The 26,607-nt window shown below is 50.7% G+C and overlaps 1 protein-coding gene across 4 annotated transcripts in view; it reads left to right on the forward strand.

Moving 5' to 3' along the window:
- Positions 1 to 26,607, forward strand: part of SNTB2 (syntrophin beta 2) — a 57,365-nt gene that overhangs the window by 19,559 nt on the left and 11,199 nt on the right. For 2 of the 4 annotated variants that reach the window (XM_032771393.2, XM_032771392.2), the window contains exons 2-5: positions 7,639 to 7,852; positions 14,902 to 15,112; positions 18,817 to 18,959; positions 22,602 to 22,798. In XM_032771393.2, coding sequence (XP_032627284.1) covers positions 7,639 to 7,852; positions 14,902 to 15,112; positions 18,817 to 18,959; positions 22,602 to 22,798 — 765 coding nt within the window. Of the gene's footprint in view, positions 1 to 7,286; positions 7,347 to 7,638; positions 7,853 to 14,901; positions 15,113 to 18,816; positions 18,960 to 22,601; positions 22,799 to 25,160; positions 25,316 to 26,607 lie in introns of those variants that run through there. The other 2 variants (XM_032771396.2, XM_032771395.2) reach the window with 2 other exon arrangements.

Below are 26,607 nucleotides of genomic sequence, written 5' to 3' on the forward strand. Positions count from 1 at the left end.
TGTAGCTTTTAAACAGGAACCACTTCAGGGGTCACCTCTTGTGGCCCCTGCTAATGCCAGCTTCAGAGGAGTTGCCATGTGAAGGGCTGGTGGTCTCAGTGTGGCTCTTCTGACCACAAGAGTTTGTTACAACTGACGGGGCTATAGAAAGAAAACAATGTGTTTGGCCCTGTCCCCAAGAGGGGACTAGGACAAAACAGCCCTGCCCTAAGTAGCTGTGGCCAGTGCTCTTGCACTGGGTGCCTAAAGCCACAGTAGGGCCCCTGCTGACAGTGGGTCACTTATCGGTACTCAGCACCAACAGCTCCCATTTCAGTGGGAGTGGGCCATGCATGGAAAATTGGACCATTTTAGTAGGGTGCCTAATTTTGGGTACTTAGATGCAGGGCAACATTTTCTAACTTAATTCAGGTCTAAGTGTGTCTGTCCTGTGGAGACCAGATCAGTGCCTACTTAGGTGGATGCATGCTATGCCTCTGTTATGAGAGGCAGGCTTCACCTATGTTGTAATTTAACATATTTAATGTTAAATGGTTGGCACTTAGTGGGTTATCCCTGAAAGGCCTTGCAAAGGTCTAAGTGGCAAAAACCCCACCAAACTGCTTCTCCCAGCTTCAGAAAGATCTCTGACTACTTCCAGTCTAAGTTTTGGGTCATCCCTTCACTGTCTCTGCTGGAGGATTTGGGCAGGATCTTTGGAGAACATCACACAAGACTGTAATAACCCAAGCTACTGCTTTGGTGAATGGAACAGCGTGAGGCTGTAAAGTGAAGGGCTCCACCAGTGTTGACCACAACTTCGTATTGTGTTGATGATAAGAATACTTATACGAAACAAGTTTTGCATTTAAAACTAACAGATGAGGAAGTAGTATCTGTAGATAGTGAATTGAGCTGATTTGTTTCTGGTCACCGTGTTTTTTAAAATTTTAAACTAGATCTTATCCTCCTGAACCTCATTTGTATTCATAGATTGGAAGAGGAAAAAAAACTGTCCTGACCCCTCCACTTCCTAAAGAAGTGACTACTGCTATCAGAAAGCTGGCTTAGCGCTTTCAAGTCCTGGTCCAGGTGCTTAGCCAGTGACTTCCCCTTGTTCAGTGGCTTGACTTCCTTTAAAACTTCAATAGCAAATGTACTGCTTGATTTCTTTTTTTTATTTAAAAGATTATAATAAGTTGAGGCCTTAACTTAGGTTGTCATAATTTCAAATTTAATATTTTAAATAGGTTTATTTTACAAAGAAAAACCCAATTTAAATATATACATTTTTTAAAAAAAATCTGTTTTAATCCACCCTTGTTCATAGGGCTTTTCCTCCTACGTGTTTGGCAGGGGACTGGCCTTGTCTGTATTAGAGGAAGCTTGTGAAAAATTTTTTCCCTTGCATTGCTTCTCCCTTCCCTGGAGTTACTGATGTTGGAAGCCCTAATGTAGACAGCCCAGCTGCTGCTGGTACATTTTCAACCCTGTGTCATCCATGCCTGCTGGGAGCAAGTCTAACTGATTTGCTAGTGCTGGTTCTTCTGGACTGACAGCAATACCGAGGAATCTTTCCAAAATGTCCTTAGTGTAGCAAGGCTAGTGGTGAGTCCGTTAGCCTGCTGTGAAAGTGCTCGTTCTCAGCTGTACTCCTTAGTCCTGTCTTCTGGGGGGAGGTGATCTGGCTGGGGGAAATGTACAAATGGCTCCCCTTTCTCCCTCCTACTGCTGATACTGGAGAAGCCTTTGGAGCTGTGCCAACTTGGCTAGAAAATCCCCCAAGATGACTGAATCCTGGCAGCTGTGAACAGCAGATCCTAGGCTGGTGGTGAAGGGTCGAAAGCTTTGGAAACTTGGATAGCGTCGTCCTTCAGCGGGCGTGGCTACAGATGAGATCCAGGATGGGATGGCAGCTGACCCCTTGGTCACGTTCATTGTGCTGGTTTATATTCTCTTTCCTGCTTCCTTGTGCTGCCAGTAACTGGGGATGAGCTGTCTGGTCCCTCCACCCTTCTAAGGACATTACTCCTAGGTGGAGGTATTGTGCAGTCGAACTTCATATGAAGAGCCCTTGTTTTGAATGCAGAGGAGTTTCCCCAGGTCTGAAAATTCTTCACTGCCCTTAGTAGTGGTGATAGTCTGAACGAGGAGGGACTGGTTGCTCCCCTTTCTTCTTGGAACAATTCACGGTGGGTCTCTGTTATTTCACTCCAGTAGGGCTAAAACAACAGATGTCAATCAACCAGCCATTAGCCTTTTGCTCTTTGAGTGCAGTTTGCCTGGGAGCGGAGGGAGCAAGGAGGCTATGCCTGCTATGGAGATTCTGCCTCAGACAGTTTTGAAGCTTCAAATTGCCCAAAAATGAAGTCTGAATCCACACATCTGAGTCTTTGCAGGGAGCATGTTATAACATCATTCTTCTCGACACCATTCACTTTTGGCACCACTGGAGCCAGCTTGCCCTTCCTCCTTGTCTTGTAATCTGTAATGAAATTACTCTAGGGCAGTGGTGCAATATTCTTCTAGAGGGAGCATGTGCAAGGGAAAAAACCTTGCACTACTATAACGTGGTGCAGAATGCATTGTAGAGAAGAGCTGGACTGGCTAGGCATCTGTTAGCAATGTGGAGCAATTCCCTGATCGGTGTGGTAACTTTGGACGTTCTGTTTTTCCCTAACAATACTGCATTCTGTTGTCCACTTTTAGTAGCTTTGGCAAGTTCCTCTTTCTGACCAGGGATAAAGGATAATTTACGCATTCCATGCAGAGCATGTCCCCTGCACAGTCATTCACTGATTTGGCAGAGCTATCTGAGCTTTTGGTGGCACAGGTTCTCACACGAACGGGATTTGGTTCAGATTTCCTGCTTAATGAAGCTGTTGAGATTTTGAAGCTTTTTTTGTGGAGTCTTTGATAATCCAGCCAAATTCTGCATCTTGGTGTGCTCTGGGCAGGTGCCAAGGGCTTCTCTCGGTCAGCTCCTCTGTTGTTTAATTAGACCACATCCCACCCTGAAGCGCAAGGCTTAGCTCTTTGTAGCCAGCGTGGGGGGAGTTAGCTGGCCATCCTCAAGGAGCAGGTTTCGACTCCTCCTGCCTGAAACTGGTTTGTTCAGGCTTGAGCCTGAAGTCTGATGCTGAGAAGGGAGGGATGGCCAGAGAACTGAAGCAGGGCAGTGTAAATGGGTACAGTCAGCTTGAGAAGAGACCAGAATTGTGCTCCAAGGTCCACTCTCGTGCAGGCCAGTTTGGGGTGTCTTCTGGAAGCTGCATTTACAGAGTTCGGTTTGGATGCTAGTTGGGAATTGCAGACCCGCTCCTGAAAGATCGAAGAGCATGAATGCAGGATTGATGGAGTGCTAATTGTGTTATAAAAGGAAATTAGTGGTTTCTGGGAACCAGCTGACGAAAGCTTTGTGGCTGTAATAAATAACCATCATGTCTAGATGATTAGCACTTACTCAGCCCAGCCAGGATGGTGGCTTAGTGCACAGAAGGCCAGGGCAGAGAGAGCCTTCCCACTTCATAGAGCCTAGTCACAGGGAAACACAGTGCTGACATTGAGGGGAAGGTAGGTCTGTGCTACTCTTTCCTGTGATTTAGCTGATCTGGAGGGGAGGCAGTAGAGAGGACGTTCTCAGTTGTACCTGCAGGGTAGCTAATAATATAGTGCACTGTGTTTTGTGGAACAATCTGCCTTGTATTAGTCTAGGTAGCCCAGTACAATCTGCTCTCCCTCTTAGACTGTGGGTATGTCTATATGAACGCTTAGTTTGTGGAAGGCTGGGGTGTAAAGCAAACTTGTGCTAGCCTGCTGAGCACTAATTGTCCATCTGGACCCTGCTGCAATGCGCTCAAAGTTCCCTAGTGCACTTTGACCCTGTTTCAAAGCAGGCACATCAAAGTGCACTTGGGAACTTTTAGTGTGTGGCGTGATAGTGCAGAGTACACTTATACCCTGGTTTGCCACAAACTTAAGTGTTCACATAGACCTGGGTTTTTCAGCTTGGTAATATTTAAAAACTGGACACCCCATCAGAGTGCTGAAACTTTCCCTGCCCCACATCTTTCCCTGGGGCTCCATCTCTTCCTCCCCCTCCCCCATCGCTTGCTGCTTTCTCCCTCCCACCTCCCTGCCTGGGTCAGGAGGGATTACCTGCGGTGCTGGGGAGTCCTGGCTTTGTAGGGGCTGATGTGGGTGATAACCCAGCACCTCCCCATCCCACAGTAACTGACTGTGGGTGTTCGGTCAATAGATCTGATCGGACACTGTCAGGTCCCCTTTTTGACTGGACTTTCCAGTTGAAAACCAGGCACCTGGCCACCCTACGTAGGCAAGCCCGGGGCCATTCTAAATCTATATGCCACAGAAATTCATTTCTGGTTAGAATGTGGCCAGAGGGTTTGGTCCCTACCGGAACAGCACCTGGAGCAATGATGTACAAAAGCCTATTTAGACACACAAAAAGTAGTGACTAAAGTCCTCACATTCTGGAGAGTGTCTCAGCAGCCATCCCTTTGTCACGGAAGCTGGAACTCTCTTCACAAATAAGCAGACAGCTGATGTATGCAGTAACTTTCCAGTATGTTGTGTATCAGGAATTGGTGTGTGCACTAAATGTGGCTTCATGCAGCTTCTCTGGGTCCAGGAAGCTGCTGAGACAGAGAAACAATTAAATGATTAAAAAATCCAATAAATCCCAGAATTCAGTACCCCTTCCAGCATCTGACACACTTGTCCCTGAAATAAACAAAGCAATTAAATACCAAAAAGCTGCATTTTCCAGGTCACTCAGATTTTTCTGAACCATAACTCAGCTGTCTGGACTCTGTTCTCCTCCTCAGCAGAGAGAGTTGGGGACCATATTGGCCTGAACCATGAATTTCCTGTGGTTTTAAAAATCTTAACTATTTCATTGTTTAAATGCTGTATCATATGCTGAACCCAATTTCAGAGAATATCCTATGTAGTGTATGGCGAATGCTAGTGTAGTCATTGGCAGCCCCACAGCTGCAGAGCCTGCATTTGCTTTGGGAAGCACATCCAGAGGTTCAGATACTTATCCAAACTTTCCGTGCCCCAACTTCCTCCCTCCCCACTGCTTGGTTTTAGGAAGGGAAGGGAACAGCTTGCTCTTAACACTTCCCTATGCAAAGCCCTGGTCACATTTTCCAGAGGGCTGACAGGCCTGCTTCCACTTCTTTGTGCAGCTGGCATGCAGATAGATCATTCTCTCCCAGATTCCCAGAGCAGCACAGTTCTGGGGTGGGTACCTTGCCTGCTGGGCCACCTGGGAGCTTGCTGCTGTTCCTTTAACCATGTGTCACTGGGGCTGTCTGGGAGCTGCCCTTCCTGGGAGTGATCAAAGTTTCTGGGTAGCCCATGGGTCCCAGGGCAGGTTCACAAGACCTAGAAAAGTGGCCATCTAGACCGAGTCTCCTGGTTTGAACCTTCCCTCCTCAGGCTCCCTTTTAATAGGGGCTCGTCTTGCATGAGGCCATTTGAAAGACATTTTTCTCCTGTGCTGCTGTGGTTATTACTCTCGGAGCTGCAGCCATCTGGTCTCTGGGGCAGTGGTCGAGCTATACCTCAAGCAGATGGCTTAGTTTATTACAGAAATGTGCCTTTTTGGTTCCTTTGCTAGGACAGCTCTAAACATCTTGGAATTCCTCAACTGAATCCCCAGCACCCCGGTAGTTGGCCCGTTACATTTGGGGGACACAGGCAACTGTACCTGTCAGTCAGTGTCTGTCCTGCATCTGGCTGCAGCTTGCTGCACTTCCTTCCTTTCCAGCTGGATGATATTCTGAGCTCCTGTTTCCCCTTTCATTCCTGAGGAGATGGTGCAGTCGCACAGCCAGTGAGTGAAAACTCAGGGCTGAGACTGCTAAAGCTCATGTGCTCTTCTCTTCCCTTCAAAGCAAAAGGGGAGTGGAGGGCCATGCACTTAAATGCTTGGGTCAGCTGCTCAGAGAGAGAACCAGCTTCCCCTAATGGGAGCACTGTGCATGACTGCTCCACTCCTGATCACCTGAGAAAGAAAGATCCTGTTTGCTGCTGCTGCTGTTTCTCCTTCTTCCCAGCCAAATCCTGATATCTGGAGGAAGTTTAATATGTAGCTTGTACTGTCTCATGCTGAGACGAGAGGCTGAGAATTAAAGGCAGAGGCAGCTTCCAGTTATAAAGCAGGTTTTTGATCCCTCTGTCAAATTTTACCCAAAATAAACTGACCCACCTGTAAAACTTCAGATGGGTTTTACCACCAGGGTAGTTCCCCTAGGAATTCTGAGAGGCAGATTGGAAAAGAGGGTTGGGTGACATGAGGGGTCCAAAACTGAGCTGATTCATTTCTTGAGACGTGTCCTACTCAAAACTCTGAGGGGAAACTCAAACTTGTTCTGGTTGGCTGGGCTTGTGAGGTCATTCACTCTGGTTCTGTCGGTCTGTGGGGTAGTAACTTTTGAATTCTTCCGCCAATCCCAAAATTGCAGGGAATGTTCGAGCCAGCTTCACTCTGAACTAGTATTCCAGCTGGCAAGGTCAGGTAATGGCAATACCACCTCATTGATCAGTGCTGTAGCTGATGGTGATATCACTAAGCATCTAGGCTGTAGCATGTGCCTGCTGGAGGATCTATTCTAGAAGTGTCCTGATCTGTCTCTAGGGCACTGACACGGTCTGCATCACCATAGTATCTGAGTATCTGTCTTTCCTGTCTCTCTCCTCATGCACTCTCTGGGGCAGGGCAGTTATCCCCACTGTACTGCTGGGGAGCTGAGGCTAAGTGACATGCCCAAGGTCACACAGGGAGTCTGTGGCAGAGCAGGGAACTGAACCCGTGGGCCATCCCTCATCTCTGGCAAACGTGTAAAGGCAGAATGAACAAGGGAAGGAGGAGTTGGAAGTGTCCATAAAACACTATCTTGTGTGGTAACCCTCTGGCTTCACTATCCAGAGACCATTGCTGACAGGTCTGAGACCCACCCTGCTCCCCCTGAGGCCATGAGTTGGGGGAGCAGAGCACTAGGACTGTATTTGCAGAGGCAGCAGCAGTCTGATTTCATCTGACAAGCAAGTCCTTTCCTGTCCTCACAGCATGCCTAGAGACCAGCTTCCTGTCACCCACAGTCCGGAGGAACCCTCCCCCTGTGGAAATAGTGAATAAATGTGTTCACTGTTTCCCATCCTGCTGCCAGACATCTGAGAGCTTGTTGACAAATGGGGGTGTGAAACTACATCCTCCTAGGACAGTTTAGGCAAGACCCGCCCCCACCCTCTGACTTGCAGAGGAGAGGGGCAAAAGCTTGCACACATCCATATGATGGGCTAGCTGGGCAGGTTCACTCATCTGTCCTCCCTGGAAGGTGAGAGCAACTAACTCTAAGTCTAAGCTAGATCCCTAGCAGCCGATTTCTGGTCCTCGCAGGAGAACATGCTCTGAGGCCTGCTTAGTGGGCCCCCCCGCACTGGCAGGCACTGCCCTCACAGTGAGTACAGACCACTGCTCCCTGCTGGTGGGGGAGTCGGCACACTGCCCTGGGATGCACAGATCCATAGGTGCTGCCTTACTTTTCTGTGCAGGTGCATGCAGTGTTTTGTGCACCCCCTCCTGAGGCAGCCTAGGTGCTAACTCTCCTCTCCCATCTCTGTTCTTAGTGAAGTTCATGCAGGAAGTGACTCCCTACATTAAGAAGCCATCACTGGTGTCAGACCTCCCGTGGGATGGGGCAGCTCCCCAGTCACCGAGCCTGAGTGGCAGTGAGGACTCCGGCTCACCGAAGCACTACAATGGTACCAAAGACAGGAAGGTGATCCCTCTGAAAATGTGCTTCGCCGCCAGGAACTTGAGCATGCCGGACCTGGAGAACAGGTGAGCTGGAGCCTAGGGAGACAGAGGCCTTGGGGTGCAGCAGGCTGCTCTGGGCCTATCTTCCTGGCATTTTGGGTGCAGGGAGGAGTGTTGACAATGCTGGCCGGACATGCAAGGTGAGAAATGATCCCTTTTTTGCTGCTTTGCGATGTGTAAAGGAGTCTGGAAGACTTTTTAAAAAGCTGCTTTTTCTGCTTGTCCTCTATCTGGATGTCAGAAACGTGGAGCCTCATGTCTGTTTTCCTGGAGGGCTCTTGGGAGGCCAGAGAACTGCAGGAGAGTCCCAGGCCCTAGTTATCGGGATAGGAGTGTCTGAGTCTTTGAGACTCTTCTCCCAGGTGCCAATAGGAGCTGGAGTTAAATGGGTGCTTACAAAGACAAACAGGGTTTGAATCCCCACACACACGCTTCCAAGCCCTTGTGAGGTAAAGTCCTGCTAGATCTATCCTTTTTTAATCCTCTAGTAAACAAAGGCCATGGCTACACTGGTGCTTTACAGCGCTGCAACTTTCGTGCTCAGGGGTGTGAAAAAAACACCCCCCTGAGAGCTGCAAGATACCGCGCTGTAAAGCCTCAGTGTAAACAGTGCTGCAGCACTGGGATCGCGGCTCCCAGCTCTGCAAGCTATACCAGTACAGGATGTGGAGTACGTGCAGCGCTGGGAGAGCTCTCTCCCAGTGCTAGCACTGTGACCACACTCGCACTTCAAAGTGCTGCCGCGGCAGCGAATTGAAGTTTCAAGTGTAGCCGTACCCAAAGGCAGATATGACACACCTGCATTCCCGATGCAAAACCAACCAGGAAAAGCACACCAGACTTCGGCTGTATGTCAGGAAAGAGCATGTTTCTCTTCCCTTGTAGGCCCCCTTACGTGCGAGAAATCCAGTGGCATGGGATTGTTCCTCCAGGCAAGTGAGGGGAGCTGTTGTGCTTATCACTGTGGTGAACAGGTGGGAGTTGGTCTGCGCTGGGCCCCAGCAGTGCGAATGCCTTTGCAGCTGACCTCGTGGCAGCAGCCACGGGGCTTTCTACAAGAAAGGCTGACAGTGCCTTGAGAGAGCTGTGAAGCTGGTGGCCTGACTGTTTGTGGTGCTTCCCGACATTCGAGGTGGTAACCCTGCCACTAGTTCGTTCTCAGCCAGGTAACTTCACCTCAAGGGGTGCTGATCCTGCCTGGGTAGAGGATAGAGCTAGGAGTCGGGAAACCTGCATTCTAACGCAGCCTGCAGCTCAGACTCCTCTGACCTAGCACAGTCACATCACTTGCCTGGGCCAGTTCTTACGCTGCTGCACTTACAGGGTGATGTGAGGGTTAACCAGCCCAGTTTTGGAGAGCTGAGCTCCTCAGCTGGAAGGTGCTATAAAGGGGTCGTCATTTCGCATGAGTCTCCCCTGGCAGTCCCAGCTGGATCTGGCAGTGTTGACTTCCTGCCCCAAAGCGTTCAGTGAGAAGCCTGCGTTCCACCCCAGAAGTAGCTGTTTCATACGTGGGTTTGGTTATTCCTTATCTGCCACAAAGTGAGGGTTGGGAGCCTTAACTAGTGCACGTGACCCAAGTAGATTGAGTCAAAGGTGATATACAAGTGCCAGGCTCCTCCTTTAGCTTATTAATTTGCACCCAGGGTCCCGAACACAGATAGGGCTCTGTTGTGCCAGGTGCTGTACACCCACGGAGGCCTGTGGAGCTGAATGACCCAGCGCTTGACACACGGTGCGGGAAGGTGAGGGGAGCAGTGAGGTCCATGGCCACAGGGGCCTTCTGTGCAGATAGATGCTGCAGATCCTGCTGCCGCTCATTCTCAGTCACAGCAGAGATGGGTCTGGAGAAGCGAGGTTGTGATCCATCTTCCAGGCATCTAGTTCAGCTACGTCTCTGCTTGCAGCCAGGTTACGTGTAACGCCTGTGTGTTCAGCGTCTGGGTTGAAGACGGTGTCCTTTCCTGGTGCCTTTTGGGAGGTGCAGGCTGGCTGACCGGGTGTCCGCAGGATGTTTGGCTAATCTGTGTTGAACTCTTTCCATGGAGAAGATACCTGGCCATGTGCCACACGCACGCTCCAGTGGAAATGGCAGTTCCTCTGCTGGTCCATGTGCCCAGAATCGACTCTGGAGACAAGGCTCGGGCTTCAGCTAAGCAGCAGAAGACGGACTAGAAGAGACTTAGGGTGGGAACAGCTGCACCTCAGGCCAATCTCCTGATTCACTCATTAAATTGTAACTGCAGCTTGCAGGAAATTCTCAGTGGTTTGGCTGCCAGCCAGGTCTCTCCACTCAGTGCCCCTCCTCCCCTCAGGCCCCAGCAAGAGCTGGCTGGCTGCAGCGTAGGACAGGCAGTGTTTGCATTTTGCTGCCCTCCTGGGATAGAAGGCTCCAGCTCAGGGAAGGATGCAAACCCCTTCATCTAAATTGCCTTTCTGGTAGTTCAGCTTTCTTCTAAAACAGAGTTCAGATGGATTTGGGCTGAATCTCACCGAGGCCTTCCCCTGCTCTGGTAGCGCCTGTCTGCCCTATCACACACCTGCCAGGTGGGGGCGGTATTGCAAGCACTCCTGCCAGTGAGTGGTGACTGGGGGCAGTTAGAGGCTATTAGTGATCCTGTTGGGGGCGGGTGTCGGGGGGAGGGGGAAATCTTGATTGTGCTTATTTTCACTCTCTGCCCTTGCCATCTCTTTGTACCTGCCAAGTGACTGTATCCTATGTCCAGCCGGGGGCAGAGTTGGAATGTCACACCTAGTCCATGGTCCCAGAGCAGCTCCATCTTCCTGTTGAAAAGAGAGTTGACAACTGTGTATCTGTCCAGTACTTATCAGGGTTCAGAGTTAACCTGTTGAACTGGCCGTTGGACCTGTAGTTCACCCCTACATCTTGCAGATTCTGTTGGGTGCATCTGGAAGGATTTACTCAACCACCTGGGCTTTGTTAAAAGGAAAGGTTAAATTCTGTAAAAACAGGTGAGGCCTCTGGAGCCAGGTTGGCATGGCCTGTGTGAACGGGCTCTGGCATAGAGGCGAGGCAAATGAGCATCATTGGTTGGCAGTACTGGGTAAGCAGTGATGTCCCAAACTGCGCTCTGCTGCTTGGAAGTTGCTTCTCCTCTGAGTGTGTTGCTGAGCATTTGAACTGATTCCCCATTTGCCCAGGAAGTGGCTGGGCCCTGCCATGCAGAGTGGGGTTGCGTTGCTGAGCTCTGAGAGTTGGGTTTGTCATTAGAGGGAGGAAATGACACTAATCACTTCCCCTTGTTTTCCTTGTACCTGTCATTACCTATGCAAAGCCCTCCCCTGGGTGCTAGGGACCAGGGAAATGCTGACAGGCTCTCTCTGATGGGGAAGTTGCTATAGCTAAAAGCACTGAATCTTCAGCGGGTTGTGCTGCCCCAGGACACTGCTGTAGGGCTGATTACCTGATCTCCTGGGCCAAGCAGCTCTGACACTTATTGCAGGACCAGTTTCCAAGGTGGTGTCCCTTCACTGTCCCATGCTCCCCACACACCCTTGCTGGGAGGCTGCCTCCCCCGCAGCTCTTGGGAACAGTCATGGCCAAGCTACAGGATTTTTGCAGCATGCAGGCTGACTTTGCAGGACTGTCCCTCAATGTTCCCACAAGAAGATCTTGGCCAGGAATAATTTGACTTGGTACCTTTGCCCCATCAGCATCTCTGTCCTGGCACAGAGTTGATCCGCGATGGAAATGACTAACGTTTCCAGCCTGCGCATCCCTTTCTGAACAGGGCAGAATCTCCCTTGCAGACTCCTCTTAACTAGGTGGTGGGGAATGTAACTCCATCTCTGCTGAGTCTTCTGCCCCTTTGCTTTAAGCTGCACAACTTGGCAAGCTTTTGCGTTGGTGGGTGGATATGTGAAAGAGCCGTAATGGCTTTAGTACTAACATGATGGGGCAGGGGGGCCAGGAAAATAGCATCTCTTTAGAATGCCCATGGAATTAAATTGCCGGAAATGTACATGGGCGAGTAAGAGCTAATTGCTCATATGTCCTGAACTCAGAACAGTATTTGCTCTCAACTGGGAGAGTCCGCTTCCACAGAGCAATAGGCGCTCCCGAGGCTAGTGTGTCTGGTGTAAGCTGAGCCACCCTTCCCAGCACTGCTGGAGTTTGTGCCAGCATAGGTGCTTGTGCAGGTGTTTTCAGCACCATATCCTAATGCTGGGAGATTTTTCTGGGGCTGAGCTATCCAAGGCCCCTTGGCACTGGCAGCAGTGCCAAGAATGGGAGTGGGATACTGTAGCTGGAAGAGAATGCAGTATCAGTGTAAATAACAGTGGCCAAGAGCGTAATGATGGCTTTGTCTATCCTTAGAACCCAGTCTGCATAGCTGTGGAAAGCCAAGTGAGCTCTGACATGCACACTGCTGACCTGGAGGGCTTGATGGTCTGTGCCGAAATGCCTCCCTGTAGCTTGTGTGGGATGAGGAGCGTAGTCCAAGGGTACGTCTACACTTCAATCAAAAACCCATGGCACAGAGTCCCAGACCCTAGGGCAATTGACTCTGGCTCGTGGGACTCAGGCTGTGGCACTAAGAACTGCAGTGTAGACACTGAGACCCCATGTATGGGGAGGGTCTCAGAGCCTGGCTTCCAGCCTGAGCCCAACCAACTAGACTGCAATTTTTAGCCCCACAAGCCATAGTCAGCTGACCTGGGCCATCTTTTATTGCAGTGTGGTGTACCCCAAGTGTCTGGGTCTGCTGTGCTGCTTCTGTGTCCTTGCAAGACTGAATTTCCAGCACTGGAGCATTCCTAAAGCTGCGGCCTGGTACCAAGAAAGTGTTAAAAGTAGCAGCAGTTCACAAAGGGCTCAGGCCAGGATTGTCCCTGGGCTAGCACCATAGCGATGTTTGCTGAGATCATGGGCTTCCTGACGCTATTCACAATTCACTGCATAGTGCTGCTGGTTACTAAGCCAGTCTATACCCCTGGGTTCCCAGGCAAGCGGCACCCTGGCAAGTAGAACTTTCTAGCCAGACTCAAGCGCAAAGTCTCCCCATCTCCCAGAACTTGACAAGGAGGTGAGCCTCTGAGGAGCTGTGACACCAAAGGTCTGAGCCATGCTCTGGACCTGGACAAAGGCCACACCAATTCCCTGTCTAAGCTCCTGCAGCACAGGCAAGTGGGAAGGGCAGAGAGTTGTCCTGGGGTTCTGATCAGGATCAGAGTGAACTGCATTTAGTCGGTGTTTGGAGACTGCAAATCCAATTACCCAACCCCCGCTCATCCAGGTGGAAATAAGCTGCCACTGCAAAAGACTTTTGTCACGCTGTATCTGCTGCCTCTCCAGAGTTCTTCAGCAGGATTTCTGCACTGACTTTGCATGCTGGTGGCTTCCCGCGAGGAGTGGTGCACACGCTCCTGTCTCTAAACTAGCCAGCCCCAATGTACTTTTAAGCACACGGACTCGTTTCTACGTGTTCTGTGGTCTCATGCCTACTTCTCTGTGGTGCTAAGAGGGTGGTAGGCAGCTTGCCTTTGTTGTTTTTGTATATTGCCATTCAGATATTAGGAATGACAATATACAAAAACCTGTAGGAGAGCACTTCAACCTTCCCGGCCACATTATAGCAGACCTTAAGATGGCCATCCTGCAGCAAAAAAACTTCAGGACCAGACTTCAAAGAGAAACTGCCGACCTTCAGTTCAGTTCATCTGCAGATTTGACACCAACTACAAAACCAGTTTCTCATCCCTTGGTTTTCACACCTCACCTGCTAGAACAGGGCCTCATCCTCCCTGATTGAACTAACCTCATTATCTTTAGCTTGCTTGCATATATATACCTGCCCCTGGAAATTTCCACTACATGCATCTGACAAAGTGGGTATTCACCCACGAAAGCTCATGCTCCAAAACGTCTGTTAGTCTATAAGGTGCCACGTGATTCTTTGCTGCTTTTACAGATCCAGACTAACATGGCTACCCCTCTGATACTTGCCTTTGGGTGGCATTCGTGCAACTTCCATTCCACTTAACAGCCTATCTCGGACGTTTTACGGTTACAATCTCATCCTTGTAGCTGCTTGTCAAGAGGTGATTGCCCCCTAAGTCCAGCTGGGCTCCTGATTTTCCGGCAGTCTAATAGCTGCTCTGTACTGTGCACGCATCCCCAGATCCAAGAAGGTAACTGTGGAGAAAGGACTGTTAGCTTTAACGGATTATGGGAATTGTTAGCTTTCAGAAGGCTCCCATCGCATCCTGAGTTAGGCATCAAAAGAGCATCATAAGGAGCAGATGTGTCTGCAGCAGTTTGGCAGGGCTAGTCTGTTCTGGGTTCTGTAGCTACTGAGTGAAGGGCAGAGGAGATGAGGTGTGTGTGTGCTGTACCTGCATTCCAGGGAGGGAAGAGATGCCAGCTCGCCCTTTAGTATCTATCTCATAGCCGGTGCCTGAGCAATTGGGTGAGAAGCCAGGCAGGGATCTGGGCTGGGCACCCCCGCTGCTCTGAGGGATGCTGAGCTGCCACAGGAAGGTTCCTGCAGGAACCTGGGTGCCCTTGCTGCCCCCAAAACCCACTGAGTGCTGGCAAGCGCCAGTGCTCGCTTTCTTCCTAAGCTCTCAGATGTTGCATCAGCTCCTGGCAGGGCTTCCTGACAGCTAACATTAGGAAGCTCTGTAATCTTTTAATCAGTGGCACAGCTTCTCAACCAGCTGAGGGGGAGAGAGATTCACGAGGCATCCCCCAGCTCTAGCAGAGCGGGATCATCACTGCCTCCAACGCTGCGGGTCTCATAAGCACCTGGACAGATGAGTTTCCAGACAGTGCACTGCCACGCAGCACTGGAATTCCATCCTGCCACGGAGCCAACTTTGCCCTACCCTCTGTCTCTGTGGTATGTGAGCGCTGCCTGGGCTGCTTGTAGCTGACCCCAGCCAGGGGCTCTCCCTAGCAGACACCAAAGGGTTTGAGTGTTTCATGTGTACTTTTCTTGGGGAGCCAAATCCCATTGATGTAGGGAGTGTCTGTTGCAGGGCTTCCGTGTTCCCCCTCTGCCTTAGTCCTGGCTGCACTTCTCAGCCTAGCTCTGTCTCTTCCTATTCAGGTTGATAGAGCTGCACTCACCGGACAGCAGAAACACCCTGATCCTGCGGTGCAAAGACACAGCGACCGCACACTCCTGGTTCACGGCCATCCACACCAACATCATGGCCCTCCTCCCTCAGGTGCTGGCTGAACTCAATGCCATGCTAGGTGCCAACAATGCCACAGGAAGTAGCAAGGAGGTCAAACACATCGCTTGGCTGGCGGAACAGGTATGCTGAAATGGAGGGCCCCTGATGTCTTGACCTTATTTGGGTGGAACTCATATTTTTACAGGTGTGGTAGCAGTGCAGTCTAGCACTTTACTTAAAGTGTAGCTGTGAAGAGATTAGTTTTCATTGGCAGACATGGGAGCAGGTCAGCACTGCAGAGATTACAGCACTTTGGTAGTGGCTTGGGTGTTTTCAGTTCTCCTTTCTCCACTTACTACTGTGAGCCTAGAAGCCAGCTCAGTAATGGAATCAAATGGCAGCTGGAGCTGTGGGAGAGACCTGTCCAGGGAGGGATTTGTGCCAATCCAGTTTTGAAAATGTAACTTCTACCTAAGAACATCCTGACCCAATTAATGTTCCAGAGATGGCTTTCATCTCTGCCTGGCAGGCCACAGCTCCAGTAACCCTCTTCTCCTCTTGAGATGTGGCCCCTACCAACTCTGCAGGGGCATATGCTGTAGTAGTGTGTGCCTGTTGTAGACAGGGCTGTAACCTCCTCACAGGCTTCCCATGCCTGTTGTGGACGGGTTGTGTGCAGGGTTTGTTCTGATTCTCAGCAGTGTCAGTGCAAGCCTGATCTCATTCCTTGCAGCACTAGGATGGTGCTTCAGTCAGCAGCTTTGCGTGCACACAGGGCTCCAGAATTTCCCATCCGAGTGTCTGTCCTCTCTCCTTCCCTCAATAATTCATTTCCCCTTTAGTCAAAACCTCACCTAATGCTCTTCCTCTTTATTTAAAGGCCTTAGGCATATGCAGTTGTCTTACTGGCCTCCACATGCAATAAAACACCTCCTTTCTCAGTGGGAGTTCATGCTCCAAGTGCCAATTTCACGCTTGATCCTAGGCTGGCAGAGCTTTCTAGATCTGATGCTTGGGTATCTGTGCACCATTGTACATGCACCCCTTGGGTAACTAGACTGGCAGGAAAGGGGTGGCAATGCCATAATCTTAATGGGGATGAAGGATGGTTAAAGCAGAGACCTGGGGTCTGTGCACAGCCCTGTCACTGAGTCACGTGGCTGTGGCAAATCTAGTAATGGGGTTGAGGACCCTCCCTGGAGCTAGGAAAAGTAACTTGCTAATACTGAAATGCTTTGAGATCCTTGGGTACCAGGCATGATACAAAGCAAGGTGTTGTGGGTAGGAAGACCTGGTAAAGCAGAGGCCATTCCTCACGGGCCAGTGGGAGGGACAGTTGAGGTTCAGTGAAAATCTCTGACCTATGGACTTCACAAGATTGCTAGACTTTTCTTGAGGTCTCATACCTGGTGCTCAACCAGGCTCACAACTATGTTGCAGTGAAACTGGGCCCTGAAACTAATGCAAACAAAGCTACGTGCTGAACCATTGTGAACATGAAAACCCTGCCCCCGTCCCCACCCCTCGAGCCTGCACTTCCTTCCCAGGTCTGTGTTCAGTTTCCAGTTAAAGATGTTAAACCTCTGACAGCTCCAAGCTTCCTAGATCCTCTTCAGAGTGGCCTGGAGTGTTTGTTTCTGCAGATAAGAGGAGACAAAGGAGTGTGTGTGTGAGCGGAATGTCCTGTGTATTTAAGCCAGTCACTTGATGTCAGCTGTTGGACACCTGGGCTAGTGGCTAAAGCACATGGCCAAGAGTTAGCTCTGGAATCTGCCACAGACCATGGCTTTAGGCAAGTCAGTGACTTTCTGCCTCCACTTCCCAGTCTGATGTAGGGGTCATGTTGACCTAACTTCCAGGGTTTGCAGAGGTTAATTTCTGTTGTAAATATTATCAAGCAATGCACTACTCCTGTGTGCAGTATGAAAACCACAACCTTGCAGATAGGCCTATCTCTGCACGGGGCAGAACACTGTTCCAATGGGATGAGCCTCATAGGCCAGTGGGACTGTGTCCTGCAAAGTGTTGCTGTGACGACAAGGAATTAGTTGTAACATCAGGTCAGGGTCCATTGTGCTCACTGTCTCGCTACTGCAGGAGGCACTGTGGCTGCCCATGGTGTCATAAGTAGATAGGTAAGGGTTAATTTTCTTTTACCTGTAAAGGGTGAACAAAGGGGGAACCAAACACCTGACCAGAGGACCAATCAGAGACCTGGATTTTTTTTAAAGTCTGGGAGGGAACTGGAAATTTGGGGTCTTTTTGTTTTCCTCGGCTGTGAGTAAACAAGCTTTCTTCTAACTCCATCTTCTTTCAAGTATACTACTATCAAGTGTGAGTTCAAAGGAACCAAAGTAATCGGCTGTGATGTGCTTTGATTGGTATTTACATGGGTGTTGATTTGCTGGACTGGTTTAATTGGGCTATCTTTTAAATCAGACTGTTTATTCCTATTTTCTTATAAGCCATATTCCTGTATTGAGTTTCTTAATGCAGTATTGTTCTGTATTTTCTTTCTTTTTATATAAAGTTTCTTTTTAAAACTTGTGGGAGTTTCTTTTCCTAGTGAGACAGAGGGGAGAGGAATTTCTGTGCCAGGCTAGGGGGGGAGGGAAAAGCCCAAGCTCTGTGTCTTACTTTCCCCACACTTGGAACACTGGGAAGGCTTTGCCAGAGGAGTCTGCGACTCCAGAAGCACTTTGTGTTCCACCCCAGGAGCCCAGAGAGGGCTGGCCAAGTTCACAGCAAGCTGAGCTTATACCTCTCTGGGCTGTGCTCCTGTCCTTGTCCCTGCCCCCTTGTGATGGGTCATAGTCTGAGTGGGTGGAAGCCAGTGCTCACCCTGCGTGGCTTTCCACTGGGGTGGTGAATCCCATTGATAGGCCTGGGCTCTTCCAGCTGCTGTGTAATAGGACTGACTGACCGCATCTAGCGGTGCCCCCGAGGAGGGATCTGTGCGCAGGTTCTGAGTGTCAGTCTGATGCCCACGCAGCATGAGCCCTCAACCATGGGATTTGCCCAGTCACCGAGGAGTTAGAACTATAGTTCCAGACTTGCCCTTACATGAATTTGCTGATCCCAAAGTTACAGTTTATCCTTGACCTTGTAAGTGTTTTCTTGGCCTGATAAGTGCTGGGCCATGGCTGTCCTTGACATGGGATCTCCTGGATGGCTGGGCCCATTAGTGCCTTGCTGGCATTCCTCAGATGATGAGTTAACACCATTTCCACTGGGTCAGATTAGACTCTTCTGTGCCTGCTCCTTAGGGCGCCATTCCACAGCCAGGTTATTAATACGGCGCAACAATATGCTGCTTGCTTCAGACAGGGCCTGGCTCCAAGCATGAAGGGAAATCCTCTCTCGTTAATTTTCCAGATTATTTTTTGCCCTAGTGCTGTTGATCTCTCTGAGTAGATCACCTCGCCTGGGGAGGGGAGGCAAGCACAAGCATCATGGATTGATTCCACATGGGGTCAGATGAGCACTACAGCACATTGCCTGATCCCTGAGTGCCCCACAGAGAGGGGAAGACACTGGGCTTTGCTGCTGGGGGGGAGGGAGGGAGAGGCAGGAACTGAGGATAGAAAAACTCCAAACTGAAAAACTCCAAACTCGGCTCACTACTCCCTTCCTCAGTCTGCATTGCCCCGTCTGCTGTTACACGAGCTCCTTTCCCCTCTGCCACTGGCACATTGTGACTTCCTAAACAGATGCACTAATCAGAAATGTCCTTTGGCCCCAGACTGCAGATCTTAGATGCTCTCAAATGAGGATCCTTTGCCCCCAGCGGGCAGCGCACACTGCTTCCTGGACTGCATGTTAACAGCTCTCTCGACTTCTTGCAGTCCAGACTAGATGGAGGAAGGCAGCAGTGGCGGCCTATCCTCATGGCTATGACAGAGAAGGACTTGCTGCTCTATGATTGTATGCCCTGGACAAGAGACGCATGGGCATCACCTTGCCACAGCTACCCTCTTGTCGCTACCAGGTAAGATCCAAGCCTCCAAGTTGCCTGGAGGGACATTTCTTTGATGACCTAAACCCTGCCCCATACAGTGAAAGCCTTTCCGCTTAGTGCTTTTCACCTGCCAGGCACCAAGCGCTTTGTAAAGCTGCAACTTTCCAGGGGAAATTGAGGCACAGAGTTGGGACGTGACTTCTCCAGTGTCATACAGTGAGTCTGACTGCTAGGATCTGGCCTCTGCCCCGTTTTCAGTCTGCTAAACCACAGCTGCCTCAGCCCACAGCTCTAGCCAGGGCATTGCTGGAATAACCTGGCTTGGGTCCTTTCTTGTTTTGCTGCTGATAGTCCTCTCAGCAGCTCCTTACCTGGCTGCTGGGAGTAGGGTTGCCAACTGTCTAACCACACAAACCCAAACACCCTTGCCCTGCGGCCCCACCCCTTCTCCGCGGCCCCACCCCTCTCACTCCAGCCCTCCTCCCTCTGTTGCTTGCTCTCCCCTGCTCTCACTCAATTTCACTGGGGAGGCAGAGGGGGATGATGCGGGCTCTGGGCTGGGCTGAGGAGTTCAGAGTGTGGGAGGGGGCTCCGGGCTGAGCCTGGGGCAGGGGATTGGGGTGCAGGAGCTGCGGAGTTGGTGCTTGAGGCATGGGCAGCACGCGGACAGACATGCACACGCGCGCACACACTCCGCGGCCTCAGGAACGTGCCGGAAGCTTCTGGGAGTGGTGCGGGGCCAGGACAGGCAGAGAGTCTGCCCTAGCCCCTCTGTGCTGCCAGACTTTTAATGGCTTAAAATCTCCCACTTTGGCTTCAGTAGCCTCTGGGAGATGGAGCCTGATTCCAGGAGACTCCCAGTGAAACCGGGAGGGTTGGCAACACTAGCTGGGGCATGAGAGCCCTGCTTCTTTCTGTGCTGAGCCTGAGATGAGAGTGCCAGTGCACACTCGTCACTGCTGGTGGGCCAGGGCCCTAGGATGTGAACATTGAAATACTAGCCCAGTCACTTTCCTAGCTGTAGTATCAGTCAGTCGGCCACCTTGCTCCAAGCTTTGGGCTGCTTTTCCTTTTGACTGCAACCTGGAATTTCTTTCCATTGCAGTGACAGGATTTCCTTAGTGTAGGATGACTTCCACCTGGTCAAACCACACTGCTCTGGCATGGGTCCCACCTGCAGAGTAAATGTCAGGTTTGGATTCCCATCCCAAGGGTGATGGGTGGCGCTTGTGATTGGCCAGCGACAGCTGGGGGAGTGATAATCAGAGCAGCTGAGGCAGCCCTCCCACAAACATTGCTCAGTGGCAGGACTGCTAGTAGCTATTACCCCTCTGGCAAATCAGCAGAGACTAGGCTGCTTTTCCTGGTAGCAAGTGGGAGAGTCAGGGGAGGGCTAGCTGTGCTCAGGCCATCCCTCTCTCAGCCACCGTTGGCTAGTGGCTTTTGAGTTTTGGCTCCCATTTGCTCATACAGCAATGCAGGCCTCTGATAAATCACCTGGTAAAAGGCCACTTTCTTCCAGTTGCTCTTGTTGGGCCCATAACTCTGATTCTTAATGTGGCCAGCAGCCCAGAGTAACCCTGTAATAAGCCAGTGTGTGTGGCCCAGCCCTCCCAGGAGCCGTAAGCCAGCAAGGCAGTGGGCATTGCTGGGGGAAAGGGATCGCAAACTCCCAGGGATTCTGCAAGACGGTGACGTTTTTCGTAAATGACACGGAATGCTCACGCTGAAGGATGAGACAGACTTAGCAGTAGGCACTCAACACTAATACAGAGGTGCAAACATTCCAGCTCCTGAGGAGTTTACAGAAAGGCTCTTATGCTGTAAGCAAACCAATGCACTCCTGCTTTGAGCACTGAGAGAATGAGTCCCTGCCTCTCCCAGCCCTGCCATGGCATTCATTCCAGTCCACACAGAACCTAACCCTGTGGCCCAAGCACAGACCAAGAGGCAAAGGTGACCACCATGAAGCTCTGGCTACTAGAATACCATGAACAGCCAATGCTCACCTGGAAATCAGGCTTACCAGTGTTGGTATCCCTGGGAGGCGCTGGGGAGCTAAGGACTGTGAAACCAGTCTTGGCTGCCTGGCAGCATCTGCAGAAAGCATGTGCTCCTGCTGAAGTCCATACCAAACTTTCACCTTCTCTGTGGTGACTTCAGTGTCGTTATTGCCCTCCTGCTAACTCCTTCCATGATGATCTATGGGGCAGGGTGCATGTGTGTTCTCCTCCCAGGCCCACGCTTGCCACCTTTCCTGCAAGTGAAAGGGAGCAGAGCATGGTGTGCTGACAAGCCTGTATTTCAGACAGCCATTACAGCCTCCAAAACAAGAGTGTTTTGTTGTTGGGGCAGGGAGCGCAGCTGCTGTGATCAGAGCGGGGATCCCCTGACATAGGAGGGGCTGCAGGCACTCAGCATGGTGAGATGTCTGCATGCATCTTGCACTGGGCTGCTTGAGTGCTGGGAGGGGGCTCTTGGCTACTTACCTTTCCATTTCTAGCCCTGTCTCCCTGAGAGGAGTCCTAGCTTTGCTGCTTTGCTAGCAGCCTGAGTCCAGCCTTGCTGGGAGCTGGAGGGGCAGTCATGCTGCCAGAGAAAAGGTTTGGCCTGCCTGAGCAGGCTCCTTGGGGCCTTGGTGTCATGTTCACATCCATTGCTCAAGCCTCCCTGTGACGCCCATAGGGCGTGTGCAGGTCCTGCCGCTGGATCAGTTCATGTTCCCTGCCAAGCCTTCAGCCAGGACCATCGGAGGGAAACATTCCTCTAGCCTGAGCATTTCTGTAACATCTGGCTTGAGGCCTCCTGGAACAGGCTGATCCCTGCTTGGCATCTGCAGACTGTGGGCATCTTGCCCATTGTGTCATGTGGCTGCTCAGATTGTCACCTGCCACCACCACAGGGCTGGGCTCCAGCTGTCTGGTTCCAGGCAGCCCTTGGCTGCATCAGCTGAGAGGATGGAGGGGAGCTAGCTGCATCTCTCTAGTGCATCTGCCCAGAGAACCCCCAGCCCTGTGCACTAAGGAGTGTGCCTTTGCCAGCCTGCTGCCCATGTAAGGAGAGAGCAGTTTAACTAGTGTTAATTGTGTTACTGCCCATCTCCCCAGGGCACTGCCTCATGTGTGTCTAATGCCTCGCTCAGCCTGTGATCAATGTCTCCCTAGTCTGTTCTGACCTTCTCCATCACTGCCTGGCTGCTGCTCTGGTGGACAGATTTCTGAGGTGCCCCGGGTCCATTGACAGAGGAGGCTGTGTGTGATGGGAGGTGGCGGCAGATCAAGCTGGGAATGGCTGGTCTGGTTGGTGCTAGGTTTTCCCCACGTTACACATGACTGGGTGTTGGATGTGTGCACTGGGGAAAGGTGAGTGTTGTGTGGCCCATGCATGTGGCTTCCCCAGGTCACTGTCCAGGAGCAAGTTGGCTCAAACAGTGGCTTACGAGCAGCATAAGTCACAGCTCGGCCACTCGCCAGCCAATAAATCTGAATGAATGAAGAAAAGCAGCATTCTCCCAGGGAGACCTCCCTCCCTCCTGGCCCTATGATAGATGTTTGTTAATGAACCACAGCTTGCTCCCCCTCATGTTGGGAAGCAGCAGTGTCCTGGAACAATGTCTCCCTGGCCACTGTGCAGTCACACTGGTTTCCCTCTTCTCTCCCATGTGATCCACAGGCTGGTTCACTCTGGCTCCGGGCACAGATCACCTTCTCCGGGATCCGAGCTCACCTTTGCAACGAGGACAGGCTCTCGCCAGGGCATTGAAATGCACGTTTTCAGGGTGGAGACGCATCGGGACCTCTCCTCCTGGACCAGGATGCTAGTTCAGGGCTGCCACACTGCTGCGGAGCTGATGAAGGAGGTGTCCATAGGTACGCTGGGGGCAGTAACTGTCTGCAGCCCCACTGCTCCTTCCTGAGTTGCTCAACTGCCAAGCACTCAGTTGATCAGCTACCCTCTGGGATTGGGTCTCAGCAGCTCTCCCCAGCTGAGCAGAGGCAGGCCTGTGAGGGCTTGGATGCAGGGCTGCTTAGCTTTTACAAACACACGAGAGAGAGTTGTGGGACGTGGTTTGGAATTAAGACTCATGAGGGACACAAGAAAAGTAGGTATGGGAAACTTAACACTAAGGCGCCCAGTCTGTTCAGGCTAAACTGCATAGCCTGGAGTCTCAGCTCAGTGACTGCACTTCTGGAGGTCATGGTGGGGCCATGTGGACTGCACAGAGCTCTGCCTCTTGGGTGAGGGGTGTCCTCTGCTATGACCGACTCTTGCTAGCTCTGCCTCTTGGGTGAGGGGTGTCCTCTGCTATAACTACTCTTGCTAGTCTGTAACGGAGCCCTGGGACAGCTGGAGTGAATGGCTTGCCCTTCTCTACCTCTTGACATGGGAAGATCTGAAGGCTTTCATGTGCTCAGAGATGGCCGGGCTCCCAGAGGTGATGGTAATGATAGTGCAGTGAAACTGGAAGGCTGATACAGTTCACGCCTAACTGGTTGGTGGAGCAGCCTAATCAAAAGGAAGCCAATTATCTCAGCCCCAGGTGGTGCACAACATATCTTCATTGCCTCTGCACTGCCAAGTGTGTGCTGGTTTCTTGAGTTATGTGGAGTGTGTGGCTCTCTTGGTAGGCAGACAAGCCTGAGTGGAAAGTTTTATCCATCTGGACTCTGGCCATTGGTCCATCTCCCCAGTGTAAGGACAGCATCACTAACATCTGGAGGTGCCGTGACCACAGTGTGATTGGCAGAATCTGTGATGCTGAGACATGCTTCTGACATGCAGCTGGAGCTGAGTGCTGGGAAACCCAGCTTTGTTCCTGCATTCTGAACACGTGAGGCTGCCTGTACATTTGAGAACAGAGAGGAGCTGGGCAGTACGTCCCTGGGCATGGAAATCATTTCAGCCAGTGGGAGTGTGAAGTGGCCCCTGTGCACTTAGAAAACCCAGTCTCAGCCTTGCTAGCTGGAGTCTTCCAGCTTGGGGGCGGGAGAGGGCTCAACAGCAGAGAGATAGAAACAGCCAAAAATGAAGTTCTAGGCCAGGGGTAGGCAACCTATGGCGTGCGTGCCAAAGGTGTCATGCAAGCTGATTTTCAGTGGCACTCACACTGCTCGGGTCTTGGCCATGGATCTGGAGGCTCTGCATTTTAATTCAATTTTAAATGAAGCTTCTTAAACATTTTAAAAACCTTATTTACTTTACATACAACAATAGTTTAGTTATATATTATAGACTTACAGAGAGTGACCTTCTAAAAATGTTAGGCACGCAAAACCTTAAATTAGAGTGAATAAATGAAGACTCGGCACAGCACTTCTGAAAGGTTGCTGACCTCTGTTCTAGGCTGAGAGGTTTGGGTCAGTCTGTTACCTGTGGTTTAAAAGCTCCCTCTAGTGTTCAGAAGAGAATAGCACCCATTCTGCAAGTCCTTCCACCTTTTGAAGGCTCTAATTGTTATTTCTGAGCCTCTTGCTTGCCACAATCATCTTACTGGGAAAAGCTAATGTGAGGTGGCAGGCCAGCTTCCATCCTGCTGCAATAGCAGCTTAATTGCTGCAAGGAGAATATTGGCTTGGGACCCAGCACCTTCCACAAGCACTACTACAGCCCTCTGCATGATGGTCCTGCGCATTTTGTGCAAAGGGACCCTTCAGCCAGTTCTTTCCATCAGGTGCCCTCTCCCTAAAGGCCATACTCTCGTGCAGTCTGCCGGCTCCCCCGCATGCCTCGTCCTTCAGCATCTGTAATGGCAGCTGTCTTGTTGGCAGTAGGTGCTCTGTGATGTATCAGGCACCCCAGAGCCCTGTATGGTAGCAGTTGAGATAATAAAATTGCTGCCACAAGCGGAAAGATTCCAGATGTCACTAGGCATCAAAAACAGAGCATCTGAAAAATAGGCTGTGTGCTAGGGAAAGCTGCTCTCGTTGAGACGGTCCAGAAGTGACGGGCTTCTTTTGAGGTTAGGCTAAGGAGCAGTTAATAGTCTTGTGTTGGTTGCATGATATACACTCCTCCAAACAAAACCCAAGAATGTGCTGCTGATTGGTTTAGCAATAGAAATCTGGCTGGTGAAAACCAAGGCTAGACTTGGCAGCAAAGGGAAGACTTGGTGGGAGAGCAGGCTTGGCTGGCCTTGTAGTATTTCACAGGTGAACCAGAAACACCTGAGTGATGTCACACATTTCAGACTCTTCCCCCCACACACACACCCTGCCTTGTCCTCTGTTATAGACAAATGCAAGTCCCCTGATACTGCACACAACTGCTTGAAGTCTTTCAAAAACGACCTGATGCGTGACTGCTGATAGGGAGTGGCTCTCAGTGAGTGAACAAGTTCCACAAGCCTTAGATGTGGCAGGCAATCTAGGCAAAAAGTAAAAATCTAGGGGAGAGTGATGGACGTTTCCCTTTTTGGCTGCTTTCTAATCTCTTAAAGGCCTGTTGGGGGGCAGGGAATTGAATCTACTTTGTTTTTCCCCATTGGAAATTCAAGTCTTACCTACCCTGGTTTTCTGGGAGACTTCGAATGTCTGGAGGACTGGTAGGATTGCTATGCCATGCAAGTAAACTTTGGTTGAGGTGGGAATAGATTTTTATTGAAACTGTTGCACAGTTTTATTAACTCAAAGACCTAAAAATAGTTGAGAGAGAAGCATTTTGTGAAGATTCAGGTCCCGCTCTAACATAAGGCCTGAAAAAGGTTCACATTCTATCCTGAGTCCTCCAGGAAAGATTGAATAGCCACTATAGCATGACAAACAGTAAAAGACAAGTAGAAAAACAACTTTTAAAAATGCTTTTAGGTCATCTTTATACATCCCAAACCTAAGTCTTGTCCTTCTCAGGTTCCCCTTGATAGGAGAGTCCAGAACAGACTAATGGTCTCTCTGATCCCTGATCATTACTGTGAGATCTTTGTCCACAATGAGCAGAGAAACCCCAGAGAGCTTTCTTTTCATCTTTAAGTATTGGATGAGATGGGTTTCGGAAAGGGACTGGAGAGCAGAAGGCAGGCCTAGACTGACAGGCTAGGCCACCGCCCTGTACATTCTTGGTGAGTTAGTTCATCCTGTCTTCCCCGCCCATCTTGCTGCCAAGCTGTGAAGACACAAACCGAGCAATCGTGCTCTTCCTGGGCGCAGATCCTATGTCATGCTGGTGCCTCAAAGATGTTACAGGTTGAGCTGACCCCATGCTGTCCTGGAATACGGCCAGAGTGGCTGTGACAGATGCACCATCCCAGGCTCCAGCAGGATATTAGTCATCCTGTACCCATCTAGTTACATGATTGAAATCCCAGGCTTTCTGCTTTTCTGAGATGCTTCCTCTGCTAGTGTCCTCACTATGCTGCTGCTTTGGCTCTCCTGAGGTATTTCTTCCCTCGGCAACATCTGCCAGTTTCTGCTCCTTGGTTCTAGCAGTAGCAGGTGACGCCATCCCTGTCCCAGAGATGTCTGCTCTGAATCCCGCACAGTCCCCAGTCTCTTCCCTTTTTCTGTGCAGTGGTTCCATTTGTGTGCTCTCTGGGCTGTCAGCAGCATGGTGAATTTCCTGGCTCCACAAAGGGCACTGCCAGTCTCATCCAGGAACCAGGAAACACCCTGGTGTCTGTTGCTGATGCTTTTGTGTGCTAGGTACACAATGGCATGGACTCAAATAATGCTCCTGTATGAATTCA

This window comes from Chelonoidis abingdonii, chromosome 19, assembly GCF_003597395.2.
Source record: "Chelonoidis abingdonii isolate Lonesome George chromosome 19, CheloAbing_2.0, whole genome shotgun sequence".
NCBI lineage: Eukaryota > Metazoa > Chordata > Testudines > Testudinidae > Chelonoidis > Chelonoidis abingdonii.